At 35.5% G+C, this 22,995-nt stretch overlaps 1 protein-coding gene across 1 annotated transcript; it reads left to right on the top strand.

Annotated features, from left to right (window-relative positions):
• The first annotated feature begins 425 nt into the window (after nt 1-425).
• Nucleotides 426-22,900, top strand: LOC108079688 (PR domain zinc finger protein 13). The gene is made up of 3 exons (XM_017174094.3): nt 426-805; nt 20,616-21,405; nt 21,480-22,900. Exons 2-3 carry the CDS (start codon nt 20,838-20,840, stop codon nt 22,505-22,507), a joined length of 1,596 nt encoding a protein of 531 aa, XP_017029583.1. The 5' UTR covers nt 426-805; nt 20,616-20,837; the 3' UTR covers nt 22,508-22,900.
• Nucleotides 22,901-22,995: the final 95 nt, after the last annotated feature.

The following is a 22,995-nucleotide window of genomic DNA, read 5'->3' as shown; positions in this document are numbered from 1 at the left end:
TAAAAATAAACGTAATTTCCCGCACGACTTGTATCATAAATCAGACCAAGTGTAAAAAGTGTATAAAGTTCGATTTATAATTTAAAATAATACAAATACATCTCAAAGTGTTTACTTCCCTACAAAATACCTATAACTAAAGCTCCTAAACAACCTATACCATTAAAGCAAAAACCTAAATAAATTATTAAATAAACGTATAAAACACAAAAACAACCTTACATTTTGGATACGTACAATTCTATTCAAACAATTTTATAAAAATTTAATTATCGCCTGGAAAATTCATAAAAACTTGATTTAAAATCCTTTATAATCCTAAACCCAAGTCAAAATTTGTTAAAATTGATTAAATGCTTTGCTGAAACCACAACTACGTATTCCCACGCGCCGTCGGCTCTCCTGGCTATATATAATATATGCTATATATCTTTGCCTCGATCGCACAGGATGACTTGCGCTGTACAACAACAAATAATACCTGAAGCAGCAGCAATAACGATAGCCGCCAGAAGATCAAATCCATAATATTGTACAGCCAATGCCGAGACGAGTTATCAACATCCGTAGAAAAGAAAAAAAAAAATAGGAAAAAATAGCCAAACGGTGCTCAAATGGTGATTTCTTCCTGCCAGCGGCCAGCGGATATCCGTGCGGATTTTATACCAACAACAACTATAGAAACAACAACACTAGTGGCTGCAACAACAACAACAACTAGTTGTGCAATTAGAGCAAAGCTGCTCAATAAACTAGAAGAGGCTGGCAAATTGATGCTACCAAAGCGATCGGAAAATCCAAGCATGTAAGTATGGAAAAGATACTTTAAATTAATTATTTTCAGATGTAAAGTAAATGGGGGAAATATATCGAAGTCATAAAGAAAAGGGTTATTATATGGAAAGATATTAAAAAGATAAAATGGTCTGTGTAAGGGGTTAATATGGGTGATATAAAGATAAATATCAATCTAAATATAACATAAATTTAATTTATGTACGTAATCTAAAAAAAACAATACGTACAACTATTAAAATATATGTAATATCTGTAACAAGAAAATTTAGAGGCATAAATTAAGTTTAAGGGAATTTTATAAATGCTAAACTTGGAAATGATCTCAAAAAGGCAATTAATATATTATTCAAATTAAATAATACTTCTCAATTTTATAAATATTTAAGCACCTTAATAAAAGTCTATAAACAGGTTTTATTAAAAAAGAAAATCAAATCAATTTTACATCATAATTGTAAAAAGGAAAAGCCTATTTAGATTCTTAAAAATTCGATATAAATAGGTATACAATATTTCCGATATAATATTAAGCACGCTATTAAGGTGGATATAAAATATAGGACATATTTATACATCCCTACCCCTAAACAGGATTACAATAAAATAAATTCAACGCAAATAAAACCCATTCTAAAATACATATTACAAAATCCAAAGTACCATAAACACCACTTAGCCTGCAATCAACACTCATAAAATAATAAATGAATTCGCAAAACTCTAATGAAGACTAAGTACAACTTAATTTAATTGATTACAATAAGCACCATCACAGGATCAACAAATATTAGACTTAATGTCAACTGGGGAACATTTATTTAGCCACCAACAAAAACTGAGAGATGAATTTGAGTTTTAATGTATCTTTTTCTTTAGTCTGCGAGCCGCAGAGCGACGAGAGATACAGAGACACGTATTCGAAAGATTCAAGGCTTCCACCGCTCCAAACTGTATTTTTCTTGTATTGTAATTGATGAATGAATGAAATTGAAGTTCGAGTAATGACGCAGCGATTTCGATAGCGAAATAGAGTTGTCCACACACACACACACACACAGTTAGCAACAGGCTTTTTAATTTGGCAATCAAAAGAAAAAATAAATTATATAATATTATATTATTTTTTGAGGGCCTGGGCTACGCCTAAAATATGGAATGTATCTCTTTTTCGGAGGCTTAGAAAGTGATTAATAGCTTTGACATGTTACTTTTACGCTAATTGAGCGATCAAAATCGAATCCAAATCGGAATCGGAACGGGTGAAGGGTGAAAGGGTAGCAGCAGCGGTGATAATGATAATCCCCGAGAAAAAAAAAATTAAAATAAAATAAAACAAGAGCGTTTTTGTGCGTTAAATGCAGGGCAATCGCTCGAGTGTCCGAATGTATCCGCCAGATGCAGATACATCGAGTCTATAGGCATTAACGCGATTAGTAGCGCCTTTCGATTTCTTCTTTTTTCCCTCAGTTTTTTCTTTGTATTTTTTTGGAGTGAATGTTTTGGGCGCGTCTCTTCGCCAGGGGTGGGGGCAAATTAAGCAGGTTAATTTAATTTTAAATAGAAGTTGATGGTTGTTTTTTTGGTTGGTCGCAGATGGGCGTAAAAGAAGCGCCCGAGCCAGCACAGGTAAACCGAGTTGAGATCATTAATTAAACGTTTTTTTTTTTTTTCGAGGTTAGTGAGTGGCCAAAAAGCCCAGACAGGTTGCCAGTCCCTATTCCTCCAGAGAGACCCCTTCTCTAGAGGGAGATCATTAAGCGAAGAAGTGACGAATCGAATGTACTTCGGACAGTTCAATGAAGTTCTCAAAGAGGCGAGGTCCAATTTAGATGGTGTGATGAGATCCATTCATTTATTTCCTCTATTAGCTAATGTTGCTGGAGGTTTGGTGGGAAATATAAATCATTTAACACAGAACATCTCTGTTAAAATACCCTGAAGAAATATAATTAAAATACTTTTCGGCTAAATGTTGTTAACATTCACTTGTTTTGCTACTTATTAGCCATATTTAGGAAGCTTGAAAGGGTTTAAGACATTTATTGTACATAAAATCATATACAGGTAAATAAATATTGAAAAAAGTTAAGTTATATATTTTCATAAGCTCTAAAATCTGTCAGAACATTTTAAAAAGGGCAAATATTTATGTTGAATCTATAAAGCTAATAAATATTCCCATAAATAACACAAAGAAATCTTAGAAAATCTCTAAAAATTAATGCAATGAGCTCAAATAAAAATCTTTATTATGGGTTAATCAGATTCCCACTTTTCCAATTGTCTTGTTACCCCCGTTAACACCATCATTACAGAGACCTTCTTCCAGTAGGAAGTGCAAATTTGTTCCCATCTTATTATAATCGAGAAAACGCCAAATAAATTACCATAAGTCGCCTCCGGTCGCAAAAGCTCATTGTTAAAGACCGTGAAAAACTTTCAAATAAATTCAAAGTATGAGTTTGGCGAGAAGAAATTATGACATTTGATCGTTGCTTCGGCAAAAGAAATTTGTTTACGGCCCTATAAGTGCCAATTAAAAATTAAGAGAGCAGCGAGCAGAAAATGTTGAAACTGGAAAGGAAGTAAATGTAACGAAATCGAGTGAAATGAAATGTTTCCACAGATAATCTGCGAAATGATGACCATGACGCTATATATAGAGAAGTCGGGTCGGGAACTGGAACTGGAAAAAAAAAAATAAAAGCCCGATCTAGCCGACAATTGCAGTGGCAAGAGGAGCGTAATCCAAGGCAGTTAATTGCGCCTTAAACCGGAAGCGATGGCTTTGATTGCGTTACACATTTTGCCGCTGCCTCTGCCGCTGCTGCCCCTCGGAATGTGCGCTGATTTAGTTGGCCAACACACAGGTCCCCCTTTCCCCCCCGCTCTTCTACCAAGTGTGTGTGTATTTTTCAATTTCAAACTCGGACGACGACGACGATGACTTCGATAACCGCAGTGCCGCCGCGGCAATCTGAAAAACAAATCACTTTGGGCTATACACAAACTCTTTGGCTTCGAATACACTTAATCCACATTCAAATCGGTTGGAAAATAGTGCGGACAGGGTGGGGGGAAGGCCCCCCGTCATATGAAAGTTCGTCGAGCAATTACCGCTGCCCGAAATACGCAAATCGATTAGGAAATAAAAATAAAAAGCGCAGGAAAAGCTACAAAGTAAAGGCACAGCGAAAAAAAAAAGCTTACCTATTTCAAAAATTAATTTTCAATAATTCAAGTTTAAAATAATTTCAAGTTCATAGATTTTCTTTTGTTTGCCAAAATCCAAAGTCGCCCTTTCTCTCTTATCCTTTCTTCTGCCTTCCTTCTTTACCTGTCCCTGTCCTTCGCAAAGAGAATCACATTTATGTAGCTTCACTCTATCCTTGCTCTCTTATTTGCACACGCACACATACATAGATAACAAAATATAATTGCCTCTCCCGCTCTCTCTCTTCTTTTTAAGTTTTTTCTTTCACTCACCTTCTGTTCGTTTTCTTTGCATGCGATTGGTCATCCTTTTGCCCTTTTTGGTCTTGATTCTTTTGATTTTGGCAGGGCACATTTTTTTGCTGTTTTACTTGCATGAATTAATACACTTTTCCTTTCTTTGGCTTTTAGATACACAAAACAAAAAATAAATAAAATAAACACTCGGGAATATATATGTACATATGTACATACATATATCTTAATTTTTTGCAATAAATACACATAATTTTAGACTTTCCACACACAAAAAAATATAAAAAAAAGACAAGAAAATAAAACACCGAAATTCAGAACTCGCGCACTTCACTTCATTTCGCTTTCCACGGACATTCTTACTTCGGAGTAAAGGCATCCTATTGGAAGGAATGTGGCAACTGGCGTAACTGAAACAGGCGTCACCGTTTGGCTCTTTGTTGTTGCTTCTTCATTATATGTACGAACATACATAAATGCTTGTTTTTCTTATAAAAACACACAAAATATCGAATATATTAAAGAATTCCCAATGCTGGACTTAAGGCACATTACAAATACATATGTATGCATGTATCTGTGAGCTTTTTTGCACATTTTCCGTTTTCTTCTTGAAAATTAAACAAAGGACAGCACACACACTCTGAATGTTTAATCGTTTGCCATAATTAGACAAAAGTTTGCATATTTAACTTAATTAACACTTTGATTTTCAATAAAAACACAAGAGCGCAAGAAACACGTCCGCAGGACTCGAGATTTTTTCAGCGACCGCCATATTGGAATTTCGAGGATCGCAGGAGACGAAAAGAAGAAGATAGAAACATAAGAGGGCAAATTTAAGAGAGCGGCATTCAAAGAGCGAAATTTGAAGAGACATTAGCGGAAGGAGAAGGACAACAGAAAGCTCTTCTTAGAGAAATTTAATTTAAGGAATTTAGTTATTTTGTATTCTTGATTATTAGCTAAATCTACTGGACCAATCAAATCAAAAATTTCGATCTAATTAAAAGTAATATTTTATTTTTTTTGTATAATTATATTATATGTTTCTGTACTTTCCTGAAATTATTTAATTTTTATGATGTCAACAAGATTTGTTATTGATTTAATTTAGTTATTAGTAAAATCGATTCCCAATGCATTTAAATTGGTATTATACACCATTCTGTGTTTTATTCATATAATATTATATGAATAAATTAAATTAAATTTAATGTCTTATAAGTAACCCCTTTCCTCAATGCATCATTATTAATATAATAACTACAAACCTTACTTTAAATTTTAATTACCGATAATCAAGCCAAGAAATCCCATCTTTCTTCCTCTGCATGGCCACTTTTAAAAAGACAGAGCAAAATCCAAAGATGCAAAGATCCCAATCCCAGACCGTAGACATCTCAATAACAGACTTTTATATAGACTCCTCGCCCCCTGACTTTATGTAAGCCGCAATTTGCAATGCAACAATTTGCAAATGCGGCCCAGGAGATGAGTTGTATTTTAATTGGAGCGACAGTCGGCAGTCGGCCGAGGCTTAAATGGATCGCAAAATGCTAAATAGCCCCAGATATGCTATTAGTACTTGCATCTATAGATATATACATCTATATAATGTATGGATAGGGGCGAGAGATAGTGAACTATCGAGTTTGAACCGTTCAAAATGCAGCTGGTCGAGGAAATGATTGCCAAGTAAATTAGCTAATCAAAGTGGATGGAATTTTGAGTGATTTATGCTTAATATTTAAGTGAAATAATAGAGCGTTAGAAATGGTAAGAAAAATTACCAATCTTTGCTAAGTGGTTAGGTAGTTGATGAAAGATATAAATTTGGAGAATGTTACAGTAGCTTTATATATGCAACTCGATTTAAAAAATAAAAGTGGAAAGCGCAGGAAAAACTATAAAGTACGGCGAATTAAAACATAAAAATTAAAAAAATTTAAATTTAATCCAAAATATGTGACCCCTGCAAAACGGGATAGCTACGGCTCTGCATCCTTTCTTCAGCCTCCTCCATCTTTCCCTGTCCTTCGCAATGAGAATCACCGTTACGTGTGTCCTCTCTTGTTAATGTGCTCTCTTATATGCTTACGCACACATATGTACATAGGTATGTAGATCTCAGCTCTCCTCCTTTCTTTAGCCTCCTCCATCTTTACTTGTCCTTCGCAATGAGAATCACCGTTATGTGTGTCCTCTCTTGTTAGTTGGTTCTCTGCCGCTCTCTTATTTTAAGTTTGTTGATGCACTGGAAATATAAATTTGATTTTTTAAATATATGTAGATATGCTAAGAATCAAAAATGCCTTCATTCCCCTAGAAAACATCGAAATAAAATATCTAACCGATCATAGAATTAAAATCACCTTAAAACTCACCAAAATGATGTGTAATTCTGCAGACTAGATTTCCTGATTAACCAATTACTTGCCGCATTACGCGTACCCCTCCCTTTTGGGAGCCACCTGATGAGATCAGATCATCAATTTAAATCACATTCTAAATGCTTGTGGCCACACCTTTCGCCATTGGAGCCCAAAAACCGGCAATCATCGATTGCTATCCCAGCTTCTGCTTCTGCAACTTCTCTTTCTCTTGGCCATAAAATAATAATAGTACGAGCCAGCCTTAAGCGCGGCTTAGAAAAATCTACTTAAACAACTTAATGATCACCCCACACCCTAGCCAGCAACGCGTGTATATATATATATATATATTTTGAAAGCAAAAGTAAAGTGTTTTGAAAGTAAACTACACTAATTTAAAGCTGTAAATTAACCTAACTAAACAACAACAGAAAACCAAAAGAGCTTCCAAAGATAACCTTGAATGCAATGAGAGCTTTAATTAATTGTGGTGGGGTCGGGTCTCTGGCTTAACAATAATAATAAAAAAGAGAAAAAAAAAGAGGTGTACGGTAGGGTATATTTTAGATATATAAAATCTGTTCTTTTAACCAAAGAAATTCTTTAAATGAAATTATGAATACTTCATTTTTGAGATCCAAATTGAGGCCAATTTTCATGCCTGTTGGCTGAGTGACAAAATAAAATTCAAGTCCAAAAGAAGCGTAACTTGTACTTGAAAATGAGTTGACCAAAAAAAGAAAACAAAATAAAACAACACTGAAAATAATTACAAATTTTTGGGGAGACGCAGCAGCTGATGAGTAAACACAACCGTTGATTACAATAGGAAATAATCCCACAAATTGCTTTAATATTCACTGCAAATCAAATGAGCCACCCTCCAAAAAGATTACAACAAGAAAAATACAAGAAAAAATAAAAGAAAAACCAAAAAATAAACCAAAAATCCCAGACAAAAGTCACCAAAAAGTCACTCCTCTGTCTTCTGTCTCTTCTCTTTTTCCCGGCTCTTTTTTTTTTCTTGCCTTTTCAGCTTCATTTTCAAAGCATTTAACCTTGGACCATAAAACGCGGCAGACAAAACAACAACTACACATAATATGTAATCACATCGCATTGAATCTTAAATCTCCCCATCCTCCCCCAGCCTCCTCTCCCCATCGCATGTGTGTGTGAAAATTCGCATTTTTCGAGACGTAAAAAAAAAAATAGACAGAAATAATGGCAGAAAAAATGTATCTCGGCCTTTGATAATTGTATCGCATTTAGCTTTTGGCATATTGTTTAGCGGACGATGATATATGGGAACCATTCGGCACAGAGAGCAGGTGTACATACTACCATATAGATATAGCCTCCCTGCCAGCTTCTTGGACCTGCTCTAGATATTGGCCAAAAAGAGATGATGTGTGGTTCCATTGTCAGTTCCTAAGTGGGCTAGTTTGTGGGCAATTTCGGAAGAATTCGCTTGGTCTTTGGGCTTTTTTTTCTCTCTTGTGTGCGGTTTGAATTGTGGGTTGACATGAAAGTGCCTCGTTTGCGGTTTCTCGGACTTGTGCCGGTTGGTTTTAGTCTTAGTTTTTAGCGGATGATGAGTTGCTGGAATTAAAGCCTGATTTGCAGGGCCCTTGAGCAAATTTTAAACGATTTAGAGGTGGTTTTCGGCAAAGATATGTGGTTTCCGGCAGCGATTTGTACTGATATATTGATAGGGAGTGATGAAAAGTGGGGAGAAAAAAATGGAACGAGTGTAAAATTTAATAAAAATATATATAATTATTAAAGTAGTGAATTTGAAATGCATTTTTCAGAATTTTTAGTTGCTTTTAAAATTTAATACAATTAATATAACTTGTTATTACTACTAATTTAAAAAAAAATAAAAATTTTAGGCAATTTTTGCAATTTTAATAATGTAACCCCTTACATTTTTTTGCAAAAATGGCTAAAAAAGAAATTTCTTCCGAACAAAGCTAGAAAGAAGAGCCTGTTAATGCTGATCAAGAATATATATGATTTATGTGGTCGGAAACGACTCCTTCGCTGTCTAAAATCATAAAATCCCCTCAAGAAGATCTTAAATATTCACTGTCTTTAAATGAATATTTTTATATATTTTAAATGGTAATTTTGTATATAAAAAAAGTAATATCTAAGCCAAAAAAGCATCAAATTCACTTCGGAAGGTTTTTCTGTGCTAGTTTTTTCCAGCTAAACAAATCTGCTTACTTAATTTCACATTTTAAGATATTACAATTTTTGCTAATTTTTTCTGTGATAATTGAACCATTTTAAGACCTCAAAAATACAAAAAAAAATTAAGAAAAATGTTTTTCTTCTAAACATGGCTAGATCGACTCAGCTTTTTGTGCTGATCAAGAATATATATGATTTATAGGGTCGGAAACGACTCCTTCACCGACTAAAATCATAAAAACCCCTCAAGAAGATCTTAAATATTCACTGTCTTTAAATGAATATTTTTATATATTTAAAATGGTAATTTTTGTATAAAAATAATCATAACTAAGCCAAAAAAGCATCAAATTCAATTCGGAAAGTTTTTCTGTGCTAGTTTTTTCCAGATAAACAAATCTGTTTACTAAATTTCACATTTTAAGATATTACAATTTTCGCTACTTTTTTCTGTGACAATTGAACCATTTTAAGACCTCAAAAATACAAAATAAAATTAGGAAAAATGTTTTTCTTCTAAACATGGCTAGATCGACTCCGCTCTTTGTGCTGATCAAGAATATATATGATTTATGTGGTCGGAAACGACTCCTTCGCTGAATAAAATCATAAAACACCTCAAGAAGATCTAAAATATTCACACTCTTTAAATGAATATTTTTATATTTTAAATAGTAATTTTTTTTTATAAAAAAAAATCATATCTAAGCCAAAAAATCATCAAATTCAATTCGGAAAGCTTTTCTGTGCTAGTTTTTTCTAGGGTAACAAAACTGCATACTAAATTTCAAATTTAAAAAAATTGAAATTTTTCCAATTTTTATTTGACAACTTCAACAATTTTAGGACGTCAAAAATTAAAAAAAATTTTTAAATTTGTTTTCTCCTAAACATGGCTAGATCGACTTCGCTTTTTGGGCTGATCAAAAATATATATGATTGATAGGGTCAGAAATGAACCCTTCACTATGTAACACACTTTTGACTAAAATTATAATACCCTGCAAGGGTATAAAAATGAGTTCTGTAAGTTCTGTTCTGTTAATTTTAATTCAAATAAACGGTTTGATTTATTTACATATTTTTTTGTTATTCCAAAAATTAAAGAAAACCAAATTATAAAAAAAAAAGAAAAAACAAAGAAAAAATCTCTGTACTTTTCTAGTATCTCTACTTATATTAACACCTCTTTCTTTAAAGCTTAAACTACTTTTTGCCAACTCAAGGAAATGACTTGATTGAATTAAATTACAAAAAAACGTTCTGCCATGAGGGGAATCCTCCAAATCACTTAATTTTCCATCAGAAACCTTTCCAGCCATTAAAGCTTAATGCCGCCTGATTTATGCAATTTGCATCTTGCACACCTCAGTCTCCACACTCACCAATTAAACACCAATCTCCGTTTGGTTTTTTTCTCTTTTAGTTTTTTGTTTTGTTTTTTCTTGGCGACCGGAAGGAAATCCCATTTTGCACACGAGCAGAAATCTTGAAGCTCAGCCTCTTCGGGCAATTGACCAACACTGGAGCCGTCAATTGTGATTGCCAGCCAAGCTAATAGCGGCGCACTTGAAGCTTCCAGTCACGCCAATTATTCCGCAATGTGCGAGGCACTGGGAGAAAAATATTGTAGTTTTAATAAAGAAATAATATTGAGAAAAATTAAAAATTTAAGCAAGGAAAATTATAAACAAGGACACAGCAATGTGACCTTGCTTCTGAAAAAGGGTTTATAATTAGGACATTTTTGTAAGGCTTGATCTGTTCTGCTTATTTGCTTATTTATTCCTAATTCACAACGATTTTCTTTCGGTGTAAAATCAGACTGGGCTTGGGTGATGAGATGGATGGATGAATGGTTTAGTTGGGTGGCATGGTTTAAGCTTGGGGGGCTTTGGAGGGTGCAGCTGCTGGCAGCCTGGACACAAACAACTTGTCAGCAAGTGTGTGCCAGCCTAACTGAAAATTCGAGGAGGAGTCAAAGCACTTGGCCGCATCCGCGGATGCAGCCCGGGGTCCAGTCTCAGTCCCCAGTCCTCAGTCCCGGTCTCAGTCTCAGTCTTACCGAACGGTGGCTGGCATCGGCAATTGGAGCACTTTCACTTTAGGCCAGAGCAATAGCCAGAGCCAAAGCCAGATCGGTATTTGCTCTTTGATTGGTACTGTTGTTAGAGGGGGCTGTGATGCTGTGGCTACTGATGATACACTTCCTTGGAGAGAGTGGTGTGGAGTGCCATGGAATGGATGCTCGTATGCATATTAAGATGGTATGATAATGATTACGGTGACCAACGAAGATTTGTCTTATAACTGGGATCTGCACACATGGCGAGATAACAAGGAGGAGGTATGGTAGGATCATAAGGAAATTTTAGCTATTGTATGTATGATAGAGCTATGTTCTGTTAGATATATAGGTCTTTTATAATCTCAAAAATAGACAAATAACTTAAAAATAATATATTGCGTTTATTTTTTATAATATCCCTAATTAAACCTTAATTTCGATATTTTTTAATAATACAATTTGTTAAATATCAAAGCTTATTACATTTGAAATAAATTATTATGTGCGATAATTTGTTCAATAAATTATATCAGAGTTTCTCTTTCGACAAACATTTCTAAAAGCATAAATGCAATTTCAATAATATTTTGGTAATATCCTTATTTCAACAATAAGTGCAATATTTTTTTATATAAAAAATAGTTATATATCAAAGCTTACTATATTTTCAATATAATATTATGTAAATCCGATAATTTTTTTGATAAGGTATATCCTAGATTCTCTTTCGATAAACATTCCCAAAAGCATAAATACCACTTCCCCTTTATTATTTTCCTCTGTTTCCGTCTAGGGTATACCAAATTCGTGCCTTTTTTTATAAAGCGGAATCTACCATTATTATTCTCCTGGCCTGGCTACTGTTTTTTTGTTGTTTTATTTTGTTATTGTTGTTGTGTTGCCTGTTTGGGGTTCATGTTTGTTGGTGTTTGCAGTGGATTGTTTGTTGTCTTGTGTCGGGGCGCACGTGTTTGAACGGTAGCATGTGTCAGGCAATGATAGGTTGGAGGAGGTTCGCCACGGATCGGCTGGGCTCTCCAGCACTTGGATCGGCGGCAATATAATTAGGCCTGCAGCGGATCGCTCCGACATGTGGACACTTTGGATGTGCGCAATATTTCATGCTTATGACCAAAAAATAAAAATAATAAAAAACTAAAATAGCGATGGTAGCTGCCATGTTACAGTTAGGTTTCCTTTTTTTTTTTCTGGGGTCTCCATTGTTCCAACGCCCGCCGGAGGATCGGTTGTGGGCTCCTTGGGCATCCAGCTCACATATATATAGGTTTAAATTGCAATATCCACATAGAGTTGTAAAAAAAAAGAGTCTTGAGTGCAAAAAACACACTAAAATGGCCAAGACAACTTTCTTCTTCCTCTCTCAGGTGCAAACTGGTTTACTTATGATGTGAATGTTGATATGGTTTCTTTTCAGTTTTTTTTTTCTTATATATATATTTTTCTTTTTCTTACTTATTTTTACTTCTTTCTCCCCTGGTTTTATTAGCGTCTATATGTGACAAAAATAAATAAAAATAAATAGAAATAAGAGCCGAGGAGGAGTTCGCTTTCAACTAGAACAAGCTTGACTGGATCTGGACAGGCTGCTCCTCCGTTGGGGCATAAATAATTGTATCATTTCGAGTGTGTGTGGTAATAAATCGAAATCCAATGGCATCACTTTGGCACCGAAATGAAGAAATAAAAATCTAATTAATTGCTTTAAAAATGCTGAGCTGTTGAAAACGTTTAGGCAATCAAATGGAGTAGTTTATTTTCCCCAATTTTTTCTCTTTTAATTTAATTTTATTTTGCCTGATTTGTGGACTCTCTGCCTTGCTCTTTCAATTAAATATTTGAATACTCGTCGGCTGGCTGAGTGTTTGTATTTGGTCTTTATTTTATTTATTTTCTGGGCCCCGTTTAGCCTGGTCATATATGTTTGGAGGGGGAGCGCACTTTCAAAACACACAAATTTCGCCATTCACTCTTTTCGGTATTTCGGACGATTGGACGAGGGACGTTGGCTGGTGGATTGTCCAGCTTGGGATCATTGGATCTGGCTTTTGGGTGGGTGGATGTCTGGGGCGGCTTGGCCTGATATACGGATGCACATCTGGCCAAGAAAAGGAGTTTTCAGTTTGCTGTTATTTTTTGGATTTTTTTGTTGACTTTCAATTAGTTGAGGAGGCATCATTAGAGAGTTTAGGCAAGGGAAATTAGGGAATATAAGATTAAGAAAATATTTTAAAGAGTTTTAAGTTAGTTAAAGCCTAAAAATACAACTTAACTAATTAAAGTAGTATATTAAATGTATCATAAAAAATATAAAATAAATAAAATCAAATCAAATATGATAACCAAGTTTTACTTAAACCTCCATTTATATCCATCTTCGTTAGTTAAAAAATAATTAAGAGCAGAAATACAATAATTCTTACATTAAATATATATATGTATAAAGAAACCTAAAGCGATTTTTAGGCATATTTTAGCTTAAAAGTTAATATTATTAAAAGGTTATTCATTACTTGTACTAAAGCAATAAGTTTAAGCAACTTTAAGGACTTTAAATAATTTGTAAGCCACCTTTGACTTAATAATAGGCATTTTAAAACAGTTTTAAATTAAAAATTTAAATTTAAATTTAATTGGCATAATTTAAAACTTTATCTAAATTCCAAATTTATTTTAATAACAATTTATTTTATTTTGTATTCAATATAATGTTAAATACATTTGTTTACTAATTGTAAAAAGTGTTTTCCTTAGTTTTCCTTTTAAAAAATATAATTTTAGCAGGTTAAACTTTATCTAAAAACCTGGCCTAAGGCTAATATTTAACTCAACCAAAAGATGGTCATAAATCTTTCTCAGAGTCTCCGATAATTATCGATCTCTGCGCGCTTAACTGGCACCTACCTTCGATATTCAATTGAGCTGTATTTCATGCATTCCAAACATTTGCCCAAAACGCTGGCTATAAAAGCCAGCTACTAATTTATGGAGTGTCCGTCCGTCGGATCGGTCATTTACAAATGAGAGGGACATAAACTAGTTTAAGTCTTCAGAAAGCCAACCAAAATTTGCACCTCAAATAAGAGGAAACCTCGAGATATTTAGGCTGAGTATTTAGCCAGGAGTGCGCGGAGTTGAACTGGTTGGGATGCTGGGACGAAGGCATGTGTGTGCTGTGCTGTGGTGTGCTGTGCTGCTCCGTGTGCTAGTTATATAAAGATAAAGTAAGAAATAAAACAAGCCAAACTATAACAAACAACAGGATGCACTGAGGCAGCCAGCGGCGAGGCAGCCAACTGGTCTATGTTTTTAGTTTTTCTTAGTTTTTACTTTATTTTTTTGTTGAGCATTGGGAAAGCACTTGCTGGTACGTAGAAAAATTGTTTTCGATACACTTTTCGACATTCATTCAGCAGACCAAGCGGACCAACGACCGGCTGCGAGAGATGACGATGGCAATTGCGGCAACTTTTAGCTATCTGCCAGCTTGTTGGTTTCGTTTGGAAAATTGAAACAATTTCCGATGTCACTCTCACTTTTTATTTCACCTGACGACGACGACGAAGCGAAGCAGTTGCACAGCCAATCTAGACAACCAGATATGTAACGACAACCAGGGTCTGCTCTGCTCTGCAAGACGTGATTCCCGAGGAGATGTGTGTGCTTGCTCTGTTGCAACTGCTGCTGCACTTGTTGTGCTGTCCGGCCAGGGGGAAAAAGTGGTACAGATTGCACTGGACGAGGGTCCCCTGGAAGCTGTAACTTGGAGCAGCTCCCAGCTTCCAGCTCCATCTCCAGCAGCATCATCAACATTATCGCAAGAGTCGTCATCTGAAACGTCCCCAAAAAACGCAGTCACAGCAAGCGAAACAAAATTAAGTTTTTATTTTTTTATAACTAAAGTTATATTCTAACTTATAAAAATGATAAATTAACATTAGAACATATTTTAAAAAAAAATTTTTAATTATATTTAAGAAAAATATATTATTTTAATCGTTATTAAAATGAGGCACCTAATTTGTAAAGGAAAATGTAGATTAAAGTAATATAAATAATTGAAATATATTAAATATTTTATTTTTTTAATTTTACAATTTTTTAAATTTATTTTTTAATAAGGTTAATTTGTTTTAGGAAAATAAATTTTTAATTTTATATTAAATATTCAGCAAAACACATTTTTATCCTTTTAATATTTATTTAATATAATAATATATTATATTTATTAAAATTTATTTTTATAAATATTTTTTATGTGAGAATATAAAATTAAACTTTGAAATTATTTAGTTAGTTTTGTCTTATATTTTAGCCTCCTATAAATATTAATTTTGTAAGAAAAATAATTAATGAACCTTTCATATAATAATATTAATTTTAAAGAAAAATATTTAATGAATAAAATATTATTTTTTTTATAAATATATTTTATATATTAAAGTTTATTGCCTTTATTTTTCTCTCTGCACTGGTGGACACATCTGCAGTTGGTGGCTCTTGCATGTTGCTGCTGCAGGAGTTGCTGCTGCTGCTGCTGCCGCTTCACCAGTTGCTCTCGTTGATGAGTTTTCCTTGGCCAACTCGGACATCTTTCGGTTTCAACGTTTTACGTTTGAGGAATACTGTTCCTGACAGGCCATCATTTATAGTTGGGTTTAGAGAGCAGATTTGAGGCAAAAGGGGATTTTATGCACATAGTTTTTTGCAGGTGAATAAAATCTGCAAAAAGCTAACAGGGAAAAATTAAGGAAGGTGGGCTGTTGAGATAATTAATATAATACGATTTTTAAGAGGCTTGAAAGTAAAAGAATTTTTTAATAATTAAATTAGGGAAATCATTTTTAAAAGTAATTAAAATTTTTGAGAAATAATTAAAATAATAATAATAATAATTTAAATTTATTTTCCATAATTTAAAAGAAAGACATCTTTTTCATTTATGATCACATGATATTTATGACAATTTATTTAGAGTTTATATAATTAATAATATTTTAAAATATTTAATTACATATTTTTGTTTTGATTATTAAAGAATTAGCTGTAAATTATCAATTCCAAACAATGTAAATTAGCATTTATTAACTTTTCTATCATTTATTCTAAGATTTAAATATTTATTAAATATTTTCTAATATATCTTATAATTTTATTTTTAATTTAGTTAATAAATAAACCCTCTTGAGCACTTAAAATCATTGAAAGACATTTTTCCCCTAACCATGCCCCCAAATAAAGCCATAATCTAATCTTTATTTTTGGTTTATGTTATCGCAACAAGCATCAACATTTTTGGTATACCGCTGGAAAATCGCTGAAAATCCTCGAGAAGAGGAAAATTCACTGGCAAATTAAATTCCCCAGCCTGATCTTGTGAATGATCTTGGGGTATTAATCTCTTCTATCTCAAGCATTTCGCATTTATTTTATTGCCTGTGCGTGTGGGTCTTTTTTTTGCACGTTTGTTTTTATTGGTTTTTCTTTTCATTGGTTTTTCTTTTTGGATTTTCTTTATTTTTGTTTGTTGGTTTGTCGCTGGAAGTTTGTTGTGACGCTTTTGGTATCAGGTTGCCATTAGAGGAGAGTGTGTGTGCTGTGTGTGTGTGTTTGAGACGATCCTGCTGCAAATATTGCTGCAAAGTTGCTGCTGCTGCTGCAACTGATGTAACAAGGTTTAATTTTCCATTTCAGTGAGCGGCTCGCTTTGGAGATTTTACTCTCGTTTTTCATTGTGTGTCGCCCCGGCTTCGGTTTTCCTTTTTAGCCAGGTCTCAGTCTTGGCTTTAGTTGTGGTTTAGTTGCGCTTGATTATGCTTTTGCTTTTAGCCTTTTGCTTGTGCTTTTGACTTGGCTCTTGCTTTTGGTGCTGCTGAAGCGCGACTGCGTCGAATGATTGTCATGATTATGGCAATAATTATGCGGCCAGCATTTAATAATCATGATGCTGCTGCCGCCGCCTGAGCAGCTGCTGATGATGATGACGGTGTTTTATCGCCAGAAAAATGACAAAGTTAATTTCGGGGGGAGGCCACTTTTCCCGATTCCAGCTCTATATAACTATGCTTCAGTTACAGTTACGCCACACACTGGAAGGAATTATATAGTAAAAACTGAAAAATGTTAAAAAGATTTGGTGTATTAAAGGTTTTTCTTAATAGCAATATTTTTTAGTTTAAAGAAAATATTATAAAAATAAAATAAAACATATATTTTTAACATTTTAAAATCTAACTAAAGTGTTTCAAAAATTTATATTAATTTTTAAGGGTTTATATTTTCGTTTTAAAAACCCAAAATCCTTAAAATTATATCATTAAAATCGGAGAAAATATTTTCATTGAATTTTTAATTTTTTTAGGCGTGCTTTAAAGTTCAAAAAACATTGAACTTACTAAATAAATTAGAAAATAAAAATGTATAAGTATTCAGACCATTTTAATTCCAAAAATTTTCCTCCCAGTGCAGGTGCATTTACAGTTTATATTTTTAAAAGTTTTCTATATAATAAAACATGTATTTTTAATATTTTAAAAAATAATTAAAGTGTGGCAACATTTCCTATGAATTTTTTAAACCCAAAATCCTTGAAATATCATAATTAAAATCGAAAAAAATATAATAAAAAATATTTTCTATGAATTTTAATTTTTTTAGGCTTGGTTTTAAGCCCAAAAACCCCAAAACTTATACGAATAAATTAAGAGGTTCTAAAATTTACAAGTTTTAAGACCGTTTTACTTCCCAATTTTCCCCCCAGTGCAGTTACAGTTACAGTTGCAATCTCCCCGCAGAGTGGCAACATTGTCAACGTCCAACGACGACGACGTCTCCTTCGCTGGACACTTTTGCCAATCTGGAGCGGCAGTGGCGTTGCTTTTCCATCGTCGCCATCGCATCCGCGCGTCTCTTTGCCTCTGCCTGTCTGCCTGACTGCGTTTTTCGCGGTTTTACAACTTTGATTTCACTTTTCTTTGCAACATGCGACGCCGCAACTTGTATCTGCATCTGTATCTGTATCTGCTGGCTGTGCATCCGCAGAGCTCTCAGCCCGAATCTGTATCTGCGGTGTGCCGTACCTTCACCGTCCGTTTCTTGAACTGTTTGCTGTTTGCTTCATTGCTCTCGTTGTTGTCGCCGCTAAAACTTTGTTACTCTTTAATTGGTTTTTATATATATTACTTTTTTGGCTTTCGCAGGCGAGGCCTTAATTGTCAACAAATTATAAAAATGATTGCACCTGAAACATCACTCGAATTAGGCCTCTTCTTTTTTTGTTTTTATGTTTTTTTACTCTATATATTTTTCACCTGTTTCCCCTTTTGTTAATACCGTGGCATCAGTGTCAATAAACTTGTCATCAATATATTGAACCAGCTAGGCAAATATTTTACATTTCGAATGGCTAATACGCTTCGCTTTGTTGTTATTAAATAATCATAAATATTTGCAAAAATTATTATGTAAACAAAACCTGTGGGAGCTGTGATGAAACCAAATACAAAATAAAAGCAGGTGTGCCATTTTTATTGAGAGAGAATTTATGTAATTATTGGGGAATTATGTCAAAAAAGAAGGCGGGTTTTATAAATTTTAGGAAGAATCTTTCACTCTTCAAAGAAGAAACCCCCATTTAACCCACAAATATCTTATCTTATTAACATATTTCACACATTTAACCCATTAGAAAAACCATTAAAATGAAAAAACCACCTGTTTGTGGCCCTAAAAAAATGCAGCAATCTTTCTCAACCATTCTGGCAATCTAATTACAATTCAGTAACAATAATTTTCAAACCCCATAAACACCGCAGACAACAACAAACAAAGCCAGCAAATGCGGCTAATTAACTTTATTTTTTTTTTTGGCCAAAAGCCAACAACAAAAGGCAATTTGTTGTCGCCAGAAGATCGCTAAATGATGCAGAAAAATAACAACAAAATAATATAAAGCAACATCAGCGACGACAGCCAGACAACCCACGAAAATGTCTCATGAAAAATTCTGTTCTAGATAGGAGAACAGAGCTCCATAGATCAACGCGCCCACCTGAATGCAGGTTGTCTGTTTAAGCCAAGTTCTTTGGTTGTTTGTTGTTGTTGTTTTTGTTGTTGCTGTTGCTGTTCCTCTTGTTGTTGCTGTTCTCTTGCAGTTGGCAAATATGCAACTCGGTTCACATGGCTTGGCGGAGGAGGCGGGAAACGCTTTAAGGTCTCTTCTTAACGTGCCATCTGCCAAGAGTTGGGTTTGGGTTAATGCACTGCAAGGAAAAGTTGTAAAGAAAATTAGAAAAAGAAAATTTTAAAATATTTTAAGGTGTTTTGTAGATAAACTAATAATTTAAGTAAATAAAAAAGCCTAATTTAAGAACAAACATATTTATTTTATTTATTTTTATATTTAAATTCAAATATAACAGCTTAATACATCAAAAAGAAAATCTATTTATCACAAATATGTATATCACAACGTTAAATTATCGATTTATATATCGATTTTCACATGAAAATAACGATAAAGTATAGAATTGTCGATATATTTTGACACCTTTTATGAGGCTACACTAATTCCATTACTATTTTTATTTTAAATAATTTATTTATTTATTTAAAAAAAAAAAAAAAAAAAAAAAATTAGAAAATTCATCCGAAAGAAAATTAATTTTAATGCTTCTTACTATTTTATTCTCCCAGTGTAAGCTTCCCCTCCTCAAGCCTTTTTTTTTGTGAAACCCACGCATTTTCCATTTGCCTTGCACGCACCTTTAAGTGAAGCTTGGACGACCTCCACATGAGGTGCTACCGTAACCATACTCCCCCCCCCCCCCCACACACACCCCACACCAACCCCTCTCCTAATGTGTGTGTACTTAGATGTTTGTCTGGCCGTCTGTTTGTCTTACATAATCGTCACTCTAGATACCGTTAAGCATTTTTTTGTTAATTTTCATGACTTCTTTTTCTTGTGTCGCTTTTGTTTCTTTGGGGGCTCTTGTCAGTGGTCTCCTCCAAGTATTTTTCCACCCTAAAACAACAGACAATAGAACAATTGTTTAAACATTTCGGTGGCTTTTGGCATTGCGCTAAAAGAACCACAAAGAGGAAAAAAAACAGAAGTAAAACAGAAAAATTATCCAAAAAAAGATGTTCTTTTGGGTTGGCACTATTATTAGTTTGGTATGCGGACAGGCCCAGTATGACGTAGATGGGAAGTTCCATATAGAATCCATACGCTATACTATATAGACCGATTTGGCACAGCTGCCAAAAGCGTTGAACCCTGTGACGTACCCCAAGAATTGGGTTTTATTTGGCCAAAGTCTGAATGGGTGTGGAATTGGAGGGAAAATATGTTGATTTAGAGGAGCTCCCAACGCACTTGGGAGGTCTTGAAAGTATGTTTATTTTAGTACCAGAAAAACCCAAGTTTAACTAAGAAATAGTTACAAGAATTAGAGGTTCGGAAATACTACTTTTCTTTTTATGAAATTTTTATAAATGTTTAAAATTTATAATTTGAACTTGACTTAAACGATTTTCTTTGCCAATAGGTCTAAGGTACTACCTCTTATTGACCTATAAATAATTTTTTAGAATTAATAAAACACTTTTTAAGCATAAAAACAACCTAAAATAATATTTTACTATTTAAATTAAACTCTAAACTTGTATTTTCTTACTTTTTTCAGGTACATAACAACCTTAAAGTGAAGTCTATCCTCGAATCAGTAACTTCGTTGTCATTACCAGACCCAAAATCCCTACAAACTTAAAACCCTTGAGCCAGAGTACTCAGTCAAGCCGCCAATCAATCCACCAATCAATCAATCAATCACTCAACCAATCGATTGAGAGAACAAGGAAAAATCTGAGGAACAACACAACCCGGTTGCGGCCACGTGAGCGACTTAATGAGAGTTATGAGAGAGAAAGACCACTCACCAAGAAAGATGCTTCCTAGCCCGAAACAGGGCTGCGTATACCCTGCCTTAGGATTAGTGCCCACATCGTATATATCACACGTACCTTATGAGCTGGCCTCCTCGCTGGCGGCCACCACCTCCTCCTCATCCTCGTCGTCTTCGTCCTCGCCCACGACGACAGCGGCGGCGGCGGGGGGCAGGCTCTCCAGCCAGCTGCATCATCAACAGCATCATCACTCCCACAATCACCATCATCATCACCACCAGCTAAGCCACCATGCCAAGGGCAAGCGAAGGAGCAGCTTTGACCAGCCGCTGGACCTGCGATTGGCACACAAAAGGAAGACAGAGCCAACGGGTCCGCTGGAGGATGAGAACAGTAACCTGATTGTGTTCAAGGAGAAGGAGCTCAAGGAGCTGAACAACAACCATATAGCCGCCTCGCTGGCCGATCTGGGCTTCGATATGAGCCGGAAAATGCTGAGGGCGCTGCGCGAGGGAGCACCGCCAGTGGTGCCGGCTGTAGTTCCTTCGGTTGTGCCAGCAACAGGACCAGGTGGGTGTGAAGAAAATAGAGGATTAAATTATATTATTTACCTATTTCTTGTTTTATTTTCCATCTAATTACAGGACCCGCCTCGCTACCCGCCGTTCATCCCACGCTGCTGGAGGCCATGACCAAGAATCTGCCGCTGCAATACCGCAACGTGTTCGCCGGGGTGACCAGTCCGGGAACAGGAGCTTCCACGGGTGCCAGTTCGAGTCCCACCGGTCCGGACTTTCCCTTTCGGCATCCGCTAAAGAAGTGTGAACTCACCTGGCCACCACCCACTGAGCAGCTGCTGCAGGTGCAGGTAGAGCTGCCGCATCCCAACCCGAAGCTAACCCAGCAGCATCCCCAGCTGCAGGACTATCAGACGCGAAGGAAAAACAAGGCCAGAGCTAGTGCCGCTCCAGGAGGAGGAGCTTCTGGAACCACAAACCCAAATCTGCCGCAGCGTAACAAGGATCGGTATACGTGCAAGTTTTGTGGCAAGGTGTTCCCCCGCTCCGCCAATCTCACGCGGCATTTGAGGACTCACACCGGCGAGCAGCCCTACAAGTGCAAATACTGCGAACGTTCCTTCAGCATCTCCTCCAATCTGCAGCGCCATGTCCGAAATATCCACAACAAGGAGCGGCCCTTCAAATGCGAGATCTGTGAGCGCTGCTTTGGCCAGCAGACGAACCTGGACAGGCATCTCAAGAAGCACGAGTCGGATGCGGTGTCGCTGAGCGCTCTGTCCGGGGTGAGCGAGCGGATGCATTGCATACGCCGCTTCTGTGAGAATCCCTCCGAGGAGTCTTACTTCGAGGAGATACGCAGCTTCATGGGCAAGGTCACGCAGCAGCAACAGCAGGAGCGGGAAAGGGATCAAGAGCATGAGCAGGAGAGGGATCAGGAGAGGGATCAAGAGCGGGAGCAGGAGCCTCGTCAGTCAACGGCAACATCGGCAGCCAGTTCGTGTTCCTCGCCCACCTCCTCGCAGGCGGAGGAGCCCACGCCCATGCCTTGTCCCGAGGAGGAGGACTCGCAGCCCATCCAGGAGCTCAAGAAGACGCTGGCCTCTAAGCTATTTCCCCCAAAAGAAGTGGCCGTCAAGGCGGAGGAACTTTAACTACTGAAAATCAGCCAACTTAAACCACCAAGCATCCTAAGCCAGGGCTGAGAGGAGAGTATGAAGAAACCAGAAGAAAGCTGAAGAAACCAGAAGAAATCTGTAGAAACCAGAAGAAAGCTGAAGAAAGCATAACTATGTCTAAAGTCTAGCTGTAAATATCAACCTAAAGCCCAAAACCCTAGAGGTTCTTCTTCCAGCAAAACTGCAAACAACTATGTGTAAATCTAATTGTACAAATCGAAGAATTGGCAGATCCCTAACTATATATATACAGATCTACACATATATATGTGTGAAAATACTTAACTATTATTAGGTGTATGTCTTAAGCATTGGTATTTTTTGTATATATTCTACAAAATGACAAAATGAAACAACAAACCAACAAAACGCGCCCACTGTTTAAATAAAAAGTTACAAGTTTTTGAAATTAACTAAAGGTTTTTATGTAGTTTTATTTGAGTTAATTAATTCTTTATAAATTA

This window comes from Drosophila kikkawai, chromosome 2L (genome assembly GCF_030179895.1).
Source record: "Drosophila kikkawai strain 14028-0561.14 chromosome 2L, DkikHiC1v2, whole genome shotgun sequence".
Taxonomy (NCBI): Eukaryota; Metazoa; Arthropoda; class Insecta; order Diptera; family Drosophilidae; genus Drosophila; species Drosophila kikkawai.
The sequence above is the reverse complement of the archived record's forward strand: the minus strand, read 5'-3'. Positions and strand labels throughout refer to the sequence as shown.